This window comes from Mchenga conophoros, linkage group LG19, assembly GCF_057382185.1.
Source record: "Mchenga conophoros isolate Kocher_MC1m ecotype Shallow Benthic linkage group LG19, M_conophoros_male_GT1.1, whole genome shotgun sequence".
In the NCBI taxonomy this organism is placed as follows: Eukaryota; Metazoa; Chordata; class Actinopteri; order Cichliformes; family Cichlidae; genus Mchenga; species Mchenga conophoros.
The window spans coordinates 5,295,878-5,314,375 of NC_140544.1; the positions used below are offsets into that span (position 1 = coordinate 5,295,878).

General features: G+C 43.0%; 2 protein-coding genes across 2 annotated transcripts in view; one reads left to right on the top strand and one right to left on the bottom strand.

Annotated features, from left to right (window-relative positions):
- Positions 1 to 4,468, bottom strand: part of LOC146551527 (uncharacterized) — a 7,338-nt gene extending 2,870 nt beyond the window's left edge. The window contains exons 1-2 of the mRNA XM_085258199.1: positions 4,181 to 4,468; positions 3,601 to 3,794 (exon numbers count right to left, since the gene is read on the bottom strand). Coding sequence (XP_085114325.1) covers positions 3,601 to 3,794; positions 4,181 to 4,468 — 482 coding nt within the window. The remainder of the gene's footprint in view (positions 1 to 3,600; positions 3,795 to 4,180) is intronic.
- The window catches only part of kcnh5b (potassium voltage-gated channel, subfamily H (eag-related), member 5b), a 206,470-nt gene that overhangs the window by 164,241 nt on the left and 23,731 nt on the right, over positions 1 to 18,498 (top strand). The window lies entirely within an intron of this gene.

Sequence of the window (18,498 nt, forward strand, 5' to 3'; positions counted from 1 at the left end):
TCAATTTGCCATGTTGCAACGAGAGCTTAACTTCTGTCTCGCTAGCTTGCCCTGCGCTTACTGAATCTGCGTTCGACTACTCCGCCTAGGCTGCACTGTCAAGCGCAGATCCACTGAGCGCTCAACACAGACAGCATCGTCAGAAGGAAAGTTGATAAAATAAATTTAAAATTTTGTAATGTTCGATACATATGCGTACCAAACCGAAAGCACTGTATCGAACAGTTCAATATCGATACGAGTATCGTTGCACCCTTAGTACATACATATATATACACACATATATATATATATATATATATATATATATATATATATAAATATATATATATTTTTAAATATGTATGATACTGAATGTTTCACTGAATGTGACTGTGTAAAGTCATGGTCTCTACTTTCTTTAGGCCAGCACTGTTTTTAATTCAAGTGCTCCTAAAGAGGCTGGCTTTTTAATGGAATTTAAATGTTTGTGGACAGGACTGTCAGAATGAGACGAATCGCTGTGTGTGTCTTTGAAAGATGAGGGGTAAGGTTGTGGGTAAGAGAAGGGTGTAAGTGCAGATATGTTATAAAGATGTCTCTTTATCCTGCCATTAAGACACTAAAAGGAAGTGCATTTTCCAAAACAAGTATTGGAGGATAGCCAACAGAAGACCATTGAGGTGTAAAGGGAGTTTGGTGGCTGTGCAACAGTGAAGCTAGTGATTGATTTTTGAGTCTCACAGGACAATTTAGTTTAAGGAAAATTAGGTTGTTGCTCTTTGGACTCCTTTCGCTTCCAGGTTATTGATCCCAGAAATCTGTGAATATCTTAAGTCCAGCATGGCTCATCAATTTTTGACGTCCTCTGGAAACAGATCCATTGTCGCTTGTGCTGCTCAGAGCAATTTGTCCACCATTACCAGTGGAAGTGAGAGAGTTTCAAGCTCTGTTCTTGGATGCCTCTTGCCAAAATGAACAGAACGCATTAAGTAAATTTTAATTACCGTCCTCCAATGTTCTTTAGGTATACTATATCTACAACATGCTATGATTGACCAGTCATGCAGGGGTGAAAATGATCACATGTAAATGTAATTTAATCCGATTTCCAACTCTTTATTGCACTTTGGGGATAGCTGAGAATATTTTTGGAGAAACGATCTATTGTATGACGGCCAACTTTTCACTCCCCCGTCCTGTGGTCCATTCAGAATAGAATGTAAAGCATCACCTAACTGTGGTCAACCTCAGCTCTTGCTTGTTTTTATGGATTTCCAGTTGGTTTTTAGTAGTTGCGTCATTAAAATTGGTTAAGACACTCACAGTAGAGTTTCAAACAGTTAAATTTTATTGCCCAGCTTTAGCAAGAGTATTTTTGGACAAGCTAGTCCATCTTCCTAATGTGAATAAATAGAAAATTTCATTTTGTTTAGCATTTCCCATAATTATACCTTCATTTTGCCCCGATGGTGGAGGATAATTCTCATGGTAAATAATGTAGGCTCATATCATGGCTATAAGCAGAGCAGAGATGTTCACAACTGATTGAACATATAGTGTCACGGCTGGCGGAGTGAGCCGTGTGGTGTGGAGGAAAGGGAGGACCCAAAATGCAGCAGTGACTGATGATACGAGTGATGTTTATTTACAAAGTGACAATGGCAGAAACAGGCAGTGAGGCATGACAAAACAACTGAAGAAACCTAAACTGGGAGAACTAAATGACAAACCTGAGACCATACAAAAGGGGTGCGGGGCAGAGAGACGCAGAGACAGGAACACCATAGAACGCAGACGAGCCGACAATGAACACAGACCGACACCCACTAAATATACACACACAAGGTAATCAGGTAATCACACACAGGAGGGAAGAACAGCTGAACCTAATACACATGAGGACCGGAGGACACAAGCTGAACACAATGACAACAGACACAGACCTTCAAAATAGAATAGGAAATCCAGAACATGAGCCTTCAAAGTAAAGCAGGAACACACAGACTGATTTACAACACAACACGGGGACATGAACAGAGCACCAAGGACAGACACAGGTAGGGCTGAATACACACACCAAACTACAGGTTCAACCCTAAACCAATACAAAATCAGAATAAACACAAAGCACAAAAATGAACTTCAAGGAAACACAAAACGCTGGGCCAAAATGACCCAGGACCATGACAGTACCCCCCTTCCAAGGGCTGACTCCAGACAGCCCAAAACAAAAACAGATGACCAACCCAGGGTGGGCGGCGGGGGCCCAGGACGGAGGGACCAACACCGAACAAAAACAAGCCCCAGCGAACCAAGTGACCTGTCCAAAACAAACACACATGCTGGAGCACAAGGACAAAACACAGTTCAGGAGGCCGGCCCGGAGGCTGACACAGATCCAAAAGCCGACCGAGCGGAAGGCAGCGGTGGCGGAGTGGAGGCAGTTCAGGGGGCCGACCGTGCACACAGCAACGGCGGCGACGGGCAAACAGTTCTGGGGGCCGACCGTGCACACGGCAACGACGGGCAAACAGTTCTGGGGGCCGACCGTGCGGACGGCAACGACGGGCAAACAGTTCTGGGGGCCGACCGTGCGGACGGCAACATCGGCGTGGAAACAGTTCTGGGGGCCGACCGTGCGGACAGCAACAGCGGCGTGGAAACAGCTCTGGGGGCTGACCGTGCGGACGGCAACAGCGGCGTGGAAACAGCTCTGGGGGCTGACCGTGCGGACGGCAACAGCGGCGTGGAAACAAGTCCGGAGGCCGGCCACGTGGAAGGCAGTGGCGGCGTTCAGGAGGGCGTTCTGGAGGGCGTCCACGGTGGCGGAGATGCCCAACAAGCGGCCTGGCAGATGACCGACGATGTGAAGGTGGTAGTAGGGGACCTGAAGGCTGCGTGGCCCCTGCAGCCCAAGGCGAAGCGGAGGCTGGACCAGACGAGGCGGAGGCGGAGGCTGGACCAGACGAAGCTGATGAGGATGCAGAGGCTGGACCAGACGAGGATGATGAGGATGCAGAGGCTGGACCAGACGAGGATGATGAGGATGCAGAGGCTGGACCAGACGAGGATGATGAGGATGAGGATGCAGAGGCTGGACCAGACGAAGATGATGAGGATGCAGAGGCTGGACCGGATGAAGCCAAAGCAGACGCTGGACCAGGCGACGAGGATGAAGCCAAAGCAGATGCTGAAACCGGACCAGGCGAGGCCGAAGACTCTGAGGCCGCAGCAGGCGAGGGTGATGAGACTGCAGCTGGTGATGAGACTGCAGCTGGTGATGAGACTGCAGCTGATGGCTGGACGGGCTCCTCGGGCCCCCCAGCTGACGAGGCAGAAGGCTGGACGGGCTCCTCGGGCCCCCCAGCAAAAACAGTCTCAGACCCAGTGGGCACTGGAGCCCCTGGCACACACAGAACAGAACCAGCAGGCACACGGGCCTCTGGCAGGAACGCAACAGAACCAGCAGGCACACGGGCCTCTGGCAGGAACGCAACAGAACCAGCAGGCACGCGGGCCTCTGGCAGGGACAGAACGGAACCAGCAGGCGCACGGGCCTCTGGCAGGGACGCAACAGAACCAGCAGGCACACGGGCCTCTGGCAAACACAAAGCAGACTGCAGCTGCACTGAGCAGTGACTCAGCTCAGGCAGCGACAGTCCGGTGGAGTCCTCAGCTGGCTTCTTAACCTCCAGGGGTCCAGAGTCGGCTGGGGGCTGGAACCCAGCCTCTGGGGAGGCCCTGGAGCAAGTAACAGTCTCTAAACTAGCCAGCTGTTGAGGAACGATTGCATTTTTAACGTGTTTGTCTCTCTGCAAATAATACGTACTAGAAAAAGAGTCAAAAATGGGAGGCACGGACGCAGCCTCCCGTACAGAGGGAGTCTGTGAAGACGGAGACGGCATGAATGACTGGGCTAGCGGAGATACCGGAGTCCGAGTTGCTTGCGGCTGTGCAGCTAAACGAGGTAAAGACAGCTCAGCAGGAGAATGAGCAAGCAACACACCGTTCTCCTTGTCGTCTGCTAAACTGTTCCAGAGTCCAAGACAGAAAAAGGGTCCTTCTCACTCACCACGGCCGGCAGTTCTGAAGTTCCAATATCCGGCTGTGGGGTGACGCGCCGACGGCGCGATCGTCGCTTCCTCCCGGGCAAAACCTCCGGCGGGCCGGGCAAAACCTCCGGCGGGCCGGGCAAAACCTCCGGCGGGAGAAGCTGACGTGGCTGTTCCGGGGCGGCCGTAATCCGCTGCTGCTGGACAAAGTCTGTGGATTCCCGAGCTCGCACCACCCCCCGGGCTTTATGCAGGTTGCAAATTAAACCTGAAACTCCCTTAAGATGGCAGAGGTAGGGATTTTCTTCCAGGATTGCTTCGATGGCTTTTAACCCCACCACTTGTGCCCTTGCGTTGGTGGTGTGGGTTACCCAGTCCATCAGGCGTCGGATGCGTGCGAGGTCGCTCTCTCCAGACAAAGCTGCTGGGTCCATGTTTGGTCGGCTCGTACTGTCACGGCTGGCGGAGTGAGCCGTGTGGTGTGGAGGAAAGGGAGGACCCAAAATGCAGCAGTGACAGATGATACGAGTGATGTTTATTTACAAAGTGACAATGGCAGAAACAGGCAGTGAGGCATGACAAAACAACTGAAGAAACCTAAACTGGGAGAACTAAATGACAAACCTGAGACCATACAAAAGGGGTGCGGGGCAGAGAGACGCAGAGACAGGAACACCATAGAACGCAGACGAGCCAACAATGAACACAGACCGACACCCACTAAATATACACACACAAGGTAATCAGGTAATCACACACAGGAGGGAAGAACAGCTGAACCTAATACACATGAGGACCGGAGGACACAAGCTGAACACAATGACAACAGACACAGACCTTCAAAATAGAATAGGAAATCCAGAACATGAGCCTTCAAAGTAAAGCAGGAACACACAGACTGATTTACAACACAACACGGGGACATGAACAGAGCACCAAGGACAGACACAGGTAGGGCTGAATACACACACCAAACTACAGGTTCAACCCTAAACCAATACAAAATCAGAATAAACACAAAGCACAAAAATGAACTTCAAGGAAACACAAAACGCTGGGCCAAAATGACCCAGGACCATGACATATAGTTTATTCTACCTTTGGTGTTTAAAATATGAAAATGTACACGTCCTGTATTCAAACGCGTGCATATTGTTAGTAGAAGTCATAGCGACTTTTTTTTCCTGTTATGTCTCCTGATTGCTGTACAGGAGAGCCCCTTTGTGCAATTGTGTGCCTGAGCGCTCATTGTAGCACAGCACAGTGCATTAGTTTAGTGTGTGTTTGTGATTGTCTAAGGTTCGATGGGCAGAAAGTCTGCAGGAGCATTAGGGACGAGGTGCAGCGGAGAGTAGAGCAAGTCATCCATGCACACAGTCTCATTTTCTTTCTTCTTCCCTGTCTGGTAAATAATGAATTGTTCAACTTAAGAGGAAAAAGAAGCCCATTTTTTCCTCTCCTGTGTGTCTGTCTCCAGAGAAGTAAGAGCTACATTAATGAAAGACGAGGGAGGATTTTCTCTGCGGTCTAGCTGCTAGAAATGAGAAAAACTAACATGCTTTTAAAAGCAGAAGAGTTAGTAATAGGTCTTCTTTAAAGTATTTTTTTTTCTAATACAGTAGCAATAAAAGCCAATATGTGTGTGTGTGTGTGTGTGTGTGTGTCTGTGTGTGTGCGTGTGTGTGCTGTTATTACCCTTTGAGTAGTTTCTTGTAACTGCTAAAACAGTTATTAGATGAACAATTATTAGAGTGATAGGTCCAGTAGTTACAGCAAGTAGAATTTGACATGTGTCTGTTTTATAACTTTGAAATGTATTTCATTTTGTTTCTGTTCATCACTTTGTTTTGTTTTGGGGTTTTTCTTCTTTTAAATCTCCTCTATAAAAATTGTCGATTAATCAGTGTCATCATTGGACATGTACTAGAGTATAAGTGTTGGTCTTGATCGCTACCCTCTGACTTTTGGTGAAGTCCACCTGTGGAAAGAATATGCCACAGAGGAAAATGTTAAAAGAAACAGCTGAAAATAAACAACTACCTGTTGCAGCATGTGCCAGCACTCTGTTGCTCAACATGGTTCAAGTTAGAGGACATTCAAAGTCCAAAAGGAAGATATTCTGCTCAATGCCAGCTCCATGTCCTTAATCTAGGCATCTAAAAGGGTAATATTTGCTTTATTGGAGTTTAAATAATCCTCATGGGGGCAGTGATCTTTCCTGGTAGTCTGTATTGTCTCGTTCAATTCCTCTTGTGGAGATCGGTGATGGCGAGGTGTGCTTTGGTGTTTCTTTAGAATTAATTGTGGGAGTGTTGCAGAGCAAACAATCCCACGTGAGGCAAAACCTGCTGTGTCTCATGAACCACCTCACATAAAGTAAACACATCACTAGGCAGCTGGTAACATGTGACTGTGTTTTTCTGGAGTCCCTGTGTGCATGTTTGGATGTAGTTTCTGTGTTGGTTCCCCCGTGGTGGCTGCGTGGCAGGGAGATGACGGCCACAATTAGGATTTCTTCTCCTCTCAGTCCCTCAGGGCTGTTTGGAATGTGGCTGAGAGACAGAGAGCCATACAAACAAGCTATAAATAGAACAGTAAATAAAGGCCATAGTACTGTAAATACTGTACATGTGATACTATATACACTTGCCCAAACACTATTTGTGTTTGGGCAGGTTCAGCAATATCCTTTTGTAGTGATGCTGGCACCTCCTGATTACATTTATTGTGTTGTACAGTGTGCTGGTATAAGAATTGATAACACATACGAAATGATACATCTGACACAATTGTACAGGATACAGAGAAATATATACATAGATTGATTGCTGGAGTTTTACCCCTCAGGATAAAAGGCTGATGGCATATTGTCGTCACCCCAGGCGGTGTGGACAGGCGGTGTGTCACGAAGTGGGATGGACTCAAGCGCAGACAAGGCAGCTAGAATACAGTTCCGTTTATTACTATACAACACCAGGTGCAAATATATACAAGTGAGAGGGCGGGGGGAATCCAGGGCACAGGGAAATCCGGGAAAGGAGCTCTTCACACACGAGGGACTTCACAAAAAACACAGCACACCAGCAGCCCACACACCAAGGGTTCCAGGGAAACGGAATTCCTGTTTACAGACAACAAGTAATTAATCCAAAGGGTCAGCGATACGAAAAGGCAACAAAAGACTAGTACCCCGGAGCTTACTACCGAGATTACTCATTAGTCCAGCGACGAGATGTTTCCAGCCACTGCCTTAAGTAGTGGATGAGTTTAGGCGATGAACCACAGGTGTGTGATTAACTCCAGGTGCGAGGGCCAGGGGCGGGAGCCCGCAATGAGCTCCGCCCCGGCGAGACACGGCAAGCGTGAGAGAGGTAGATGTAAACAAGAAACATATGTAGCCAACCTGAGTCAGCCGGGCACCACGGGGACCATGACACGGTGTGGACACCCAGCTTTGTGAACACAATAACTCAAGAAAGACATGACCTAGTATGTCAATTTTATACCATAAGTGCATCTGTTTAAAATCTTGAACAAGCCAGAATTTCAGTGACCTCGACCTCAAGGTCAAGTTTTCTGAAAATCCTGGGAATCTGATAATTCAAGAAGAAAGCCACCTAGGATTATCAAATTGATTCTTGACATATCTCCAGTTAAAGACTTCTTAATGAAAGTCATGGATGGTTGAGAAGCTGAAATATAGTTTATTTTCTGTTAGCCTGATCACGGTTGTAGTGGATTAAGTACTAGAATGCTTCACTGCCACACAGTGCCACTCGCATATATCCACATGCATAATTCTAAAGTTATGCAACTTACTTTCTGTCTGTAGAAATTTGGCATATGATCAAATGTTCAACAGACTTTGTATGTCACATAAATATGTCTCTTTTAAATCTCTGCCTGTCTGACCATCTCCGTCAGCCCCTATGTAAGGGATATGCATTGGCTGAGATTCAGTCTCTCTCACATTCACAAACACAATTATTAATTCATTATTAATAAGGGTCTCTCTTGTATGTAATATGATTTACAGCTTGTTTTGTGTTGATGAAGTTAACCAGGTTATCATTATGAACAAGTATATGCGAACTATTATGTAATTTTCCTGAACCTTTTAACAAGGCTAATTCAACTCCCAGCTAAAGGCAATGCTCACATCAGTGGTAACAGATATTTTGGATATGAAAAAAATGTTTGGTTGGCAAGAGATTCTTTGTTTTTTCTTGTTTGTATGTTTTGTATTTAATGTTATGTATACATGCGGTAATCTTTCATGAGATTTTAATTTAATGTTTACAGTGTGTGTAGATGTTTCCCTGCTATTTAAGAGACTACATTTGCTTGAAAAAAAGAGATGAGCTTCTTTTCGTCCCTTAAGTCAGTAAATTCTACCTCCTCACGTTCTTGTTTCTGCCCAGCAGTCTCTCGATCTCGCTGCTGCTATTTTTAGAGGCTTCATGATATGAGCTCCTTCGATGCCTGCCAGAACAGAGCTGTAATGTCCCTCCCTCACTGCCGCTTCCTGTCGGTTGCTCTTATTGTTATTTCATTTTCCCATTGACGTGGGATCGCGGTCGGATCCAGCCCAGGCAGACGTGCGGTCCGGTTTGGATTCCTTTATTCACTCCGCCTATTGTTGTATGAGCCAATTGAGCATCTATCCATCATGGTGACTGCTGCTGGTTTGATTTTGTGTGTGTAACAAAAAAAACACAACTCAACAGAAAGAATTTAATCAAGTGCATACACACACACACACACACACACACACACACACACACACACACACACACACGCTGAGGCATTCTCTCTCACACACAAACACACACACCTAACTTTTACTTCAGCGCTCTCGATTAAACTTCCCACACCAGCCTCATCTCTGAGTTATTACTCGACTTCCACCTGTCATGGTGGCTCCTGGTGCTTGGTCTCCAGGGGCCTCTTTGAAATGGCAGGGCAAGGTGTGGAAAGGAAGCAGACGGCCTCAGTTGTCTATTAATGTGATATGCTGTAAAGTCAAAGTCAATCTGGGACTACAAAGATTTTAATTTATACGAGATTAGTTCGTGGTGTTGACTCCAAAACCCCTGAATGGTTTGAAAGATGAGGATGAATGGATAGTTCATGGTAACTATAAAAAGTTTTGTCTATATACAGTGGTCCCTCGTTTATCGCGGGAGTTAGGTTCCAAAAATAACCCCCGATAGGTGAAATCCACGAATTTCCTCATTTAAATTTGTATTTCATCTTCAAATTGTTTCATTTTATTTTATTTCCTTGGCTTGGTATCATCCTTTTCAGCTCAACCTCACGTGTCTGAATGTAGTTGTTTTTTCACTGACATACTGTATTAACACAACTGATCTGAAATCGCGCCAAGAACATAAAAATCCTAGTAGTATTTTTTTTTCACCGTAAAAAAACACAGACATGTTGAGTAAATTATTTTTATAACTTGAAATGCAAATATAAATTGTACATTTTGAAAACTTATAGTATAGTATAGTTATCTAAAAGTGCAGCCGATACACCTGCCATTTTTTAAATTTTGTACAACCCTTTAAAAATATTACTATAACTAAAATGAGAGAACAATCAGCTGTCGCAAAAGGATGCCCCACAAATTATTTGTGCCAGTAAAAGAAAATTTTTTTCCACCACAAGACAGAGGAGAACAGCACAGGGATAAACCTGCAGGCCTGACAACAGGAGGTGTATCACTCCGCTGGTTTTCTACTTGGTGGCAGTGTTTACACTGCAATGTGCTTTTGTGACATTCATTAGTTCCCTCACTGACACACAAAACAAAACAACGACTACACAACAGACTAACTATACATGTAACTATACATGGCTTTTTTCTTTCTTTACTGTTTTTGCGCTGTCCTTAGAAAATGCTTTTTAAAAAAAAACAAAACAAAATGTGACGATATATATTTTATCAGAACTCTGGATTTACTGGCCTGTAATTAAAATTTAAAAACCGGTGTATACGTTGAAGTCCGAACTTTCAACACGGGCTAAAAGACTCAGCGTGGCTGCAGATTGTTGCTATGTCAGCTTAAATCAGTCATGTGATTTGGAGGTGCAGCGTGTCTGTGGACCCCAGAGGGTTAATAACCCTCCCCTTCATTCTATTTCCAGAGTGTAACAACCAACCACCTACGTGAAACCTAAATTCCCATGGTGTTGTTCAAAATGTGCTCTGGCACAATTCTAGGCATCGGTTGCTACTGAAAACAAGAAAAAAGCCGGTCTGCGCTATGGACTGAACCATTTTTTAATGCTGGAGTGGGGTAACACTATGCAATATTTTCAGTTTTAGAATTTGTATTCACTGCTAACTGTAACTATGCTCAAAGTGTTAAGAGATTATTTTAGGGTGTCACTTGCCACCCCATGCGACCCTTCTAGAGCCGCCCCTGTCCCCATGGAAAAACGTGGGGGGAGCAGGAAGACCCCTATTTAGGAAGAGAGTAGGCATTTGTACTAATAGATACAACACTGATTAAGTCAGACACTGCATGAAAAGGAGGAAATTGGGTGGATCAAACTGCAGCAGCAGTTTCAAATTGCAATATGTTTTAAAGGTGCTTAAATTAGATGATCTACCTGTATCATCTGCTGGACTTGACTTTGCGGCTTAAGTAAACTAAAGCTATACCCAGGTTAGTAAACATTAATTAACTTGATGACTAAAATAATTAATCCTACTTCCAGTTAGCAATAAATTCCTTGCACAAAGTCTGTACAAGATTCACCGCCCCCATCACGGCCCTTTGTAACGTGAAACGCAAAACTACTTTCTGTTAAAACTTGAGCCTTGGCACACAAATTATTATGAATTTGTGTGCCCTTTCCATTAATGGTCATCAAAGATGAATCATGGTGCAATACATAGACAAATCGTGATTTATGTGCATGACAACATCCGCGACAAACAAGACCCTGACATGCATGCTAAAGCCTTAGAGAAGAAAAAAGGAAAAAAAAGCCCCAAAACATCTGAGAAACAAACAATCTAAAACAACCACACTGTGCCAACCCTCAAGGCAAGAAGAGGTCTCAAGCTGAGGCGGCAGTGTTGTTGTGAAGACCTGTGTATGTTTTTTGATTCGCTATGATAACACTGGGAAAATGCACCACCTAGTAAATACATGCTGATTCTTAAGAGTAATGATAACAGAAGCACAGAGCAGCACAGCTGTTATGCTTCTGATGCGTTTCTTAATGTTAGCACAGATGGTAGAGTTACCTTCAAACCAGGTACCAGAGAGGCTCACACTGACTACAGAATTAGTGCCAGAAGAAAATATCTTGTGATTATCTTCTGCTAAAAAACTATCATTGCCAAGTTTATATGTGTCCAAAGTGTCTCTCACCTGAAAAGAATATTCCTAAGATCATGACATGAGAAGTAAACACAACTTTATGTCTGTCAGAGCTGATACCAGAGGTACGTCTTTGATAAATGGATTCGTTTTTATATTGCTTTTTTACTGTACTTGATCACTCAAAGTGCATTGAACAAAATCCTTCACACGCATTCATACAAGGACTTTTCTTCTATGCCTAAGTGCTTTCTATCTAACATTCACACTTTGATGAATGCATCAGAGAGTGTCCATCAGAGAATGAGTCACCAGTAGCTTGACTAAGGATGCTTAGGGATGCTGGCTGGATCAGCCAGGGATTATAGCACCAACCTTCCAGTTAGTGGATGACCTGCTCCAGTTCCTGAGCCACAGCCACCTCGATCTTTGTGAAAGACATCTTTTTTTAGGTCACTTAGAGTGTAGCTAAAATGAGTCATGAATGGGTTACTTGACTTCTTCTGCTTTTTCTCTCAGCTACTCACTTTGGGGTTCACCACAGTGAATCATCTGTCTCCATCTCACCGTATCCTTAGCATTCTGTTCTGTCACACATCCACACATCCATGAATCCTATTTGTAGTTTTCCTCTTTTCCTCCTACCTGCTAGCTTCATATTCAGCATCCTTTGTCCAGTATATCCACTGTCCCTCCTCTGTCACTCTCCAAACCATCTCAGCCTTTCAAACTTTGTCTCTTAACTCCGTAACCTGAGCTGTCTCCCTGATGTACTCATTTCTAATCCTCTCCATTCTCTTCACATCTTTAACTCTGTCAAACCATCCATCACAGCAGGTCTTTCGCTCTTGCTGCTATCCTTCTGTCACAAATCACCTCTGAAAACTCAGCTCCACCTGCACCACCCTGCCTGTGCTCTCGTCTTCACCTCTCTTGTGCACAGTGTGTTGGTTTGCATGGTTGATTGCAGCTATTTAAACTTGTCTGCCTTCACTACTTCTACACCTTGCAGCTTCACTGTTACACCTGTTTCACTCTCATTCACACTCTGTTGCTTCTACTGCTTGAACCCATCTGTCACTCCCACCACACTCCTACTGCACAACTCGCCACTGTCTCGCTGTTGGATGTCCCGTACCACCCTTTTCTCCCACTCCTGATTTCCTCGTGCAGTAGCACAGTTCTTCTCTTGGCACCCTATCGCATACTTTCTCTAAATCCACAAAGAGACGTGGCGATACCTTCTGACTTACTTTATTCTTGCCCGCCAGCACTCTGAAAACAAACTGCATCTTCAACAGGTAAAAAAGTATTAAACCCGTCACCAGTTTTCTGAGTAAGAATATTTTAAAGGTGCTTTTGACATACGTTGTCTACAGATGTCTATAACAACCCATGCAAATTACTATCAGCTGTTCAGACCAAATTGATGGCCTATAAAAAGCTGTTTCATTACCAAGGTGTCACACAAGAAACATCTCATGATGGGCAAAACCCAGTGAGCTCTGTTAAGACTGGTGCAACACACACTGATGGCACTGGTTACAAAAGAATTTCTAAACTACTGAAGGTTCTATTGAGCACTGTTGGGGCCATAATGTGGAAGTAGTAAGAACATAATTTCACCATAAACTGGCCACAACAGGTACAAAATAATAAGTCTGTGAGATACTGGGAGCATATCCGGTTGTTCAGTGATGACGCGACGAATCCTACTTCCGGGCCTAAAGTAGTCTGCGTTTAATATGGCTTTTGTGTTGTTAACATGTTTAATGTTATGTATTTTCTTCTATTTGATCTCAAAAAGCTCCTAAAACAGTCAGTGATCACTGTTGACCTCCCTCGGCTTTTATTACCGCTAATCATTTATTTAAGCTCAGTTTTTAAAACCTTAGGATGTAGCTACAGCCCATCCCATGCAGCAGTGTATATGAATGACTAACCTCGTATTGTGGATGGATTATCTCAGTTGTTCTCCTGGCTGAAGTTTGGTCCTTTTACAGCATCCTGCCATGCGATTACATTTGTTCCTGACCACCGAGAACACTCACATTAACTTTTATCGAGTGGAAAAAAAAATTAGCTTGTTTATATTATGCTAACATAGCTGTGTCGCTAGCGGTCACGTAGCACATCATTATATACCAGCTAGCCAAACTTCAGTAACCCTACAAACGTCACTGCTGTTTAGTTTTCTGTCTTCATTTATGTTGGAAGTGATAGCAGAGCTGTACGTTTTAATTTGTTTCCAAAACCCCGCAGTCAGGACATGCTATATTGTATTTAGATGGAAGCTAGCGAGCTAACTTCCTGCTAACTTCTAACTCCGTTAAATGTCATAAATTCCGTTTTCATGGATGCCTGGATGTTAAACTCAATTGTTACACCTGGTAGAGCAGAACGCTGATCATTTTATTAAAGATGAAAGACTTTAGACAGTTTTTCAACTCTCAGTAATGCCATAGTGATCGTTTGATATATGGACCTGCAGCGGAGTTTAGGTCCAGACACGGCTAGTGACGTCAGACTGAACAATCGGATAGTCTTGCAAGATGAGACCAAAACAAAGGCACTGTATTTCACCTCAAAAACACCATACGAGCAGTAAAGTGTGGAGGTGGGAACATTATGGCTGTTTTTCAGCAAATGACACTGGAATGCTTTATGTAATGGAAAGAAGGATGAATGGAAAAATTCTTTCAAGACATTCTTTATAAAAATTTGCTGCCATTTCCAGGATGATGAAGTTAAAGTGAAGGGGGATGTTTCAGCAAGAATATGATCTTAAACACACAGCCAAGGAAATTCAAATGATTTCAAAGAAAGAAAATAAAGCTGCTAGAATGGCCCAGCCAATCACCTGACCTGAATCCAACTGAATATCTGTGGAAAGAATTAAAGCTCAGAGTTTATAGAGGGGCTCAAGAAACCTCAAGATTGTGGCAGAATTGGTCGAAATCACACCTGAGCAATGCATGTGAATAGTTTCAAAAGGCTTTTGGACAAAGCATTAAACACATTCCAATAAGCATTTTTAAATACTTTTTCCCTCTGTGTTCCTCATTATTACGCATATCCTAATTTATGGACCTCTATGCTTTGATTTCTTTGCATGTGTGGATTGGATGGGTTACCAACATCTGGTGAAAACGTCAAGTCAACAGCACCTTTAGAAATATATCTACTTGGAAAATTGGTGACATGTCCAATACTTATTTCACCTGCTGTATCGTGCACTTTCTCTGCTCGCTGATCACCTTTCATCTTAACCTAGCTTCAAAAGCTTTCCCCTAACTTTATGGTATGGTTTATTTAAGACAAGTTGGTTGTCTGGACCAACAGACCTTCCACTTTCCACTTCTCTCTGCTGTCTACTTTTTCCTCACTTTCCCAGTCATCTGGTGACTCTTTCCTACCACCCAGAAAACTTTCTTCACTATTCAGCTTCCAAAACTTTATCCTTCCTTCTTCAACTTCCACCACAAAACCTTACACTGAAAATCACTATTCATATTTCAATTGAGAGTACAAAATATTCAGCTGTAATATGTGTTTTTTGCATCGTTATGGAACTGACTGACTAACAGATGGTAAAAAAGTGGCATTTTAATCAGTATCACTTCTGCAGAATTTGTATGCTTTGCTTCAACTTGCAGCGCTAACCTGGGAATTCTAAATAAGTCTGCTGACTCTATGTGACTGTGTTGTTTACACCGTGGCACTGAAACTGCAGTGTGTAAAAGGGTTGCAACTACCCTTGCAAGTACTACTAATGATGATGATGATAAAAAGGGGGGCATACTGTCCATCGTCTTCATTTAGAAATCACATGCTTCAGTCACATGCCAGTTCCAGGCTCAGGTGGTTTTACCTGCAACCCTCTCAGGTTCCAATTCAATATAGTACATGCAGAAATAACACATTTTACACAGATGAGCATTGTTTCACCTATGAAAGGCAAAACAAGCCTATTGTTACCATCTAGGGAAGCAGGTTTGGCACTCATGGGCAGAAAGGTGATAAAGTGTCGATACTGGACACCCAGGGGTGGAATTTTTCTGAAGATCAAATGTGCCCTTTACCTGCCTCTGCCTCTTCTATGTTCCTGACACCCTGCCAACTATAAGCCTGTGTATTGATTCCTGAATTACATAAACTGCCTGTTACTTAACCAGCTGTATCTGCATTTGGATCCTGGTTCCAGTTGCCTGCTATAGGAGCTGTTAAACTGCCACTTTCTGCTGCTTCAAACCTTTTTTTTTATAAATGTTATTATTGTATAGATACAGCTAATGTGAGATGAAAGCAAAAACGCCTCGATTGCAATTAAACTAGGTTTTATTGCTCTATTACTTTGCATAATTGACTCTGACAGATTTCTAGCTGGCAATGGTAATGGGAGGGTTTGGATGTGTTTCAGTTTGCTGAGCTGGCTTTGGCTTTATGTATATATATCCTGCTGGTAATTACATAAATTGTTTTTATATGAGAGTGCAGAGTAAGGTAATTTAGAAATACTTTTAATTGTCATCATCATTTCAATGAGTCTAATTTATTGCAAGTAAATGATGAGGTTAGCTGACAGAGAGCATGTATGCTGTAAGTTTGTAACCTCCAGTGACAGCTTCTTTGGTCAGATATCAATTCAGGCAGCAAAAACACACAACATTGAGGGTTAACAGCATCAAATCTTAAGATAATATTGTGAGTATGTTTGTGAACAGTTATTACTTAAACCTCCATCCACTATAAGCAATTATTTACGTGCAAAGCCATCGGACTCCCTTGTTTTTGGTCTTTACCAACTTCTATCCATTCATCCATCCAGTGCTAATTTTATTGACCTGTGAATTTTGTCATTGTTTACATCAACAACCTTTTTTTCCCTGACAAAAACAAGATAATTAATAAAAACGAATGCACAAGGACAAAACATGATCAAATGTTTTGACAGTTTTGTCAACGAATAAAGACAAGATGAAAATATATCGGAAAGACGAGAGCCAATCAAACGTATTCAGTTGTGTAGAAAGATGGGACACGTTTGGAAGGGATCCAATTAGAAGTTATCTCATTGTGCAGTATGGTGAGAACAAACGTTTGATCTTCTCCTGGTAAAAACAAACTAAAATAATTTAGATGCCTAAAATTTCATGTCAAAATTAGCACTTATTAGTACAACCAAGTTATGATGGTAAAAATGTCCATATATATTATCATCTTTGCTTCAAAGGGCAGCACGGTGGCATGGTGGTTAGCACTGTTGCCGCACAGCAAGAAGGTCCTGAGTTCAGTTCCACCATCAGGCCGGGGTCTTTCTGTGTGGAGTTTGCATGTTCTCCCCGTGTTTGCGTGGGTTCTCTCCGGGTACTCCGGCTTCCTCCCACCATCCAAAGACATGCAGCTTGTGGGGATAGGTTAATTGGATAACCCAAATTCTCACTAGGTGTGAATGTGCAAATGAATGTGAGTGCGAACGGTTGTTTGTCCCTGTGTGTTAGCCTTGCGACAGACTGGCGACCTGTCCAGGGTGTACCCCGCCCCTCGCCCTATGACAGCTGGGATAGGCTCCAGCGCCCCCCGCGACCCTGAAAAGGATAAGCGGAAGTGAATGGATGGATGGATGGATGCTTCAAATGCTCCACAGTGTTAATCAGATGTTCAGTGAAGAATTTCTGTTTCTTTCAAGACATGTCAATGTGTTTGCAAAACTGTACAGAGCTGATGGTGACTAGGGGTTGGCCTAGATGTATCCTAGATACATTCACATGTATCGTCTTATCGATATATTGTAATTACATCTCAAATTAAAGTAACGTAATTTACAATATTGTCACATAATAAAACTGAAACTGAAAATTATTTTTCACCTGGAATGTTGTAACATGTTTCCAGTGCATCCGCCTTTACCACTGTTTAACTGGTTTAGTAATTTTCATCCACTATTCGCTCTTCCTATCATATGGAGTGCACCAGCATGTGCTCCGGTGATGCCTGGTGGAGTCTTTTTATTGTTTAGTTTTGGCCCACACATCATCAGCTGCTACTGTCTCCTACTCACGTGCCCTCACAGCCTAGCTGTGCTCGATACTGTAGTTTTGCCTCAAGTGATGAAACAAATTTCCTTTAGCAGGAAAACTTTTCTTGCTCTTTTTGCAAAGCATTGTGCGTTGCTGGAGGTTGTTGAAGTAGCTCCCTTTTTGCTAAATCATCATCGGAAGGTGACACGCTTTCTCTCGCAGTCAGACGTGTCTGGTCTCGTCTCATTGTTGTGCGCACTAGGGAACGTAAAGGCATGGTGTCACTATATCATTAATATGACAGTGGAATATCACATCCCTAAAGTGCACACCTCCCAGATCTCAGTAACAAATTCTGATTCTATAAAAGCTGACTGGTTCACATTACTCTTGGTTCGCTACTGTCCAACACTAGAACATTTGTAGTATTTCTAGTAGGGATTAGTGACAAATCCAGTATTAAAATAAAGCTTCATTATGTTGGATCATTTTTCCGTCGGTATAATCCTCACAGCAAACTGTGGTGACTACTATAGTGACAGAAACAGGTATGGTTTTGTGTAAATCTTAAGTATGATACATTTAAATAATAAAATCAAACATAAATGCATTCTGCTTTAGACAGGGCAGCAGACTTGCTCTAATGCTGTCGTCTACCATTTTTAATAAAAAAAACGAAACTTTTTACTGAAGTGCTGACCTTCAATTATCTTCTTATTTTTTGGTGTTGTTGTTCAAAAGAGGCTGGGGTACTGTTTGAAACGTTTCATTAAAGAGTGTTGCAAAAGTGATGATTAAACAATACTATCATCTTTATTTCTTAAGATAGCATGTTCATAACACCCAAAGCATGGCAAATTGGATTTTTCTTGGAGAGGACAAAATAACGACTTTTCATTTGATACTCTGGGAACTGAAGAGAGAAATAAACTGAATATAACTTTCTGACTTATTGACATTCTGCTTAGAAGCGTGTAATAACTTGTAACTGAAAGAGGTGGCAGATAAATTGGGTGGATATATTTATATCTATAGCGATATACTGCGCAGTACATCTCCACAGTTGAGATCATCCTCAAGAAAAACAAAGTAGTGCAATTTTTTCAC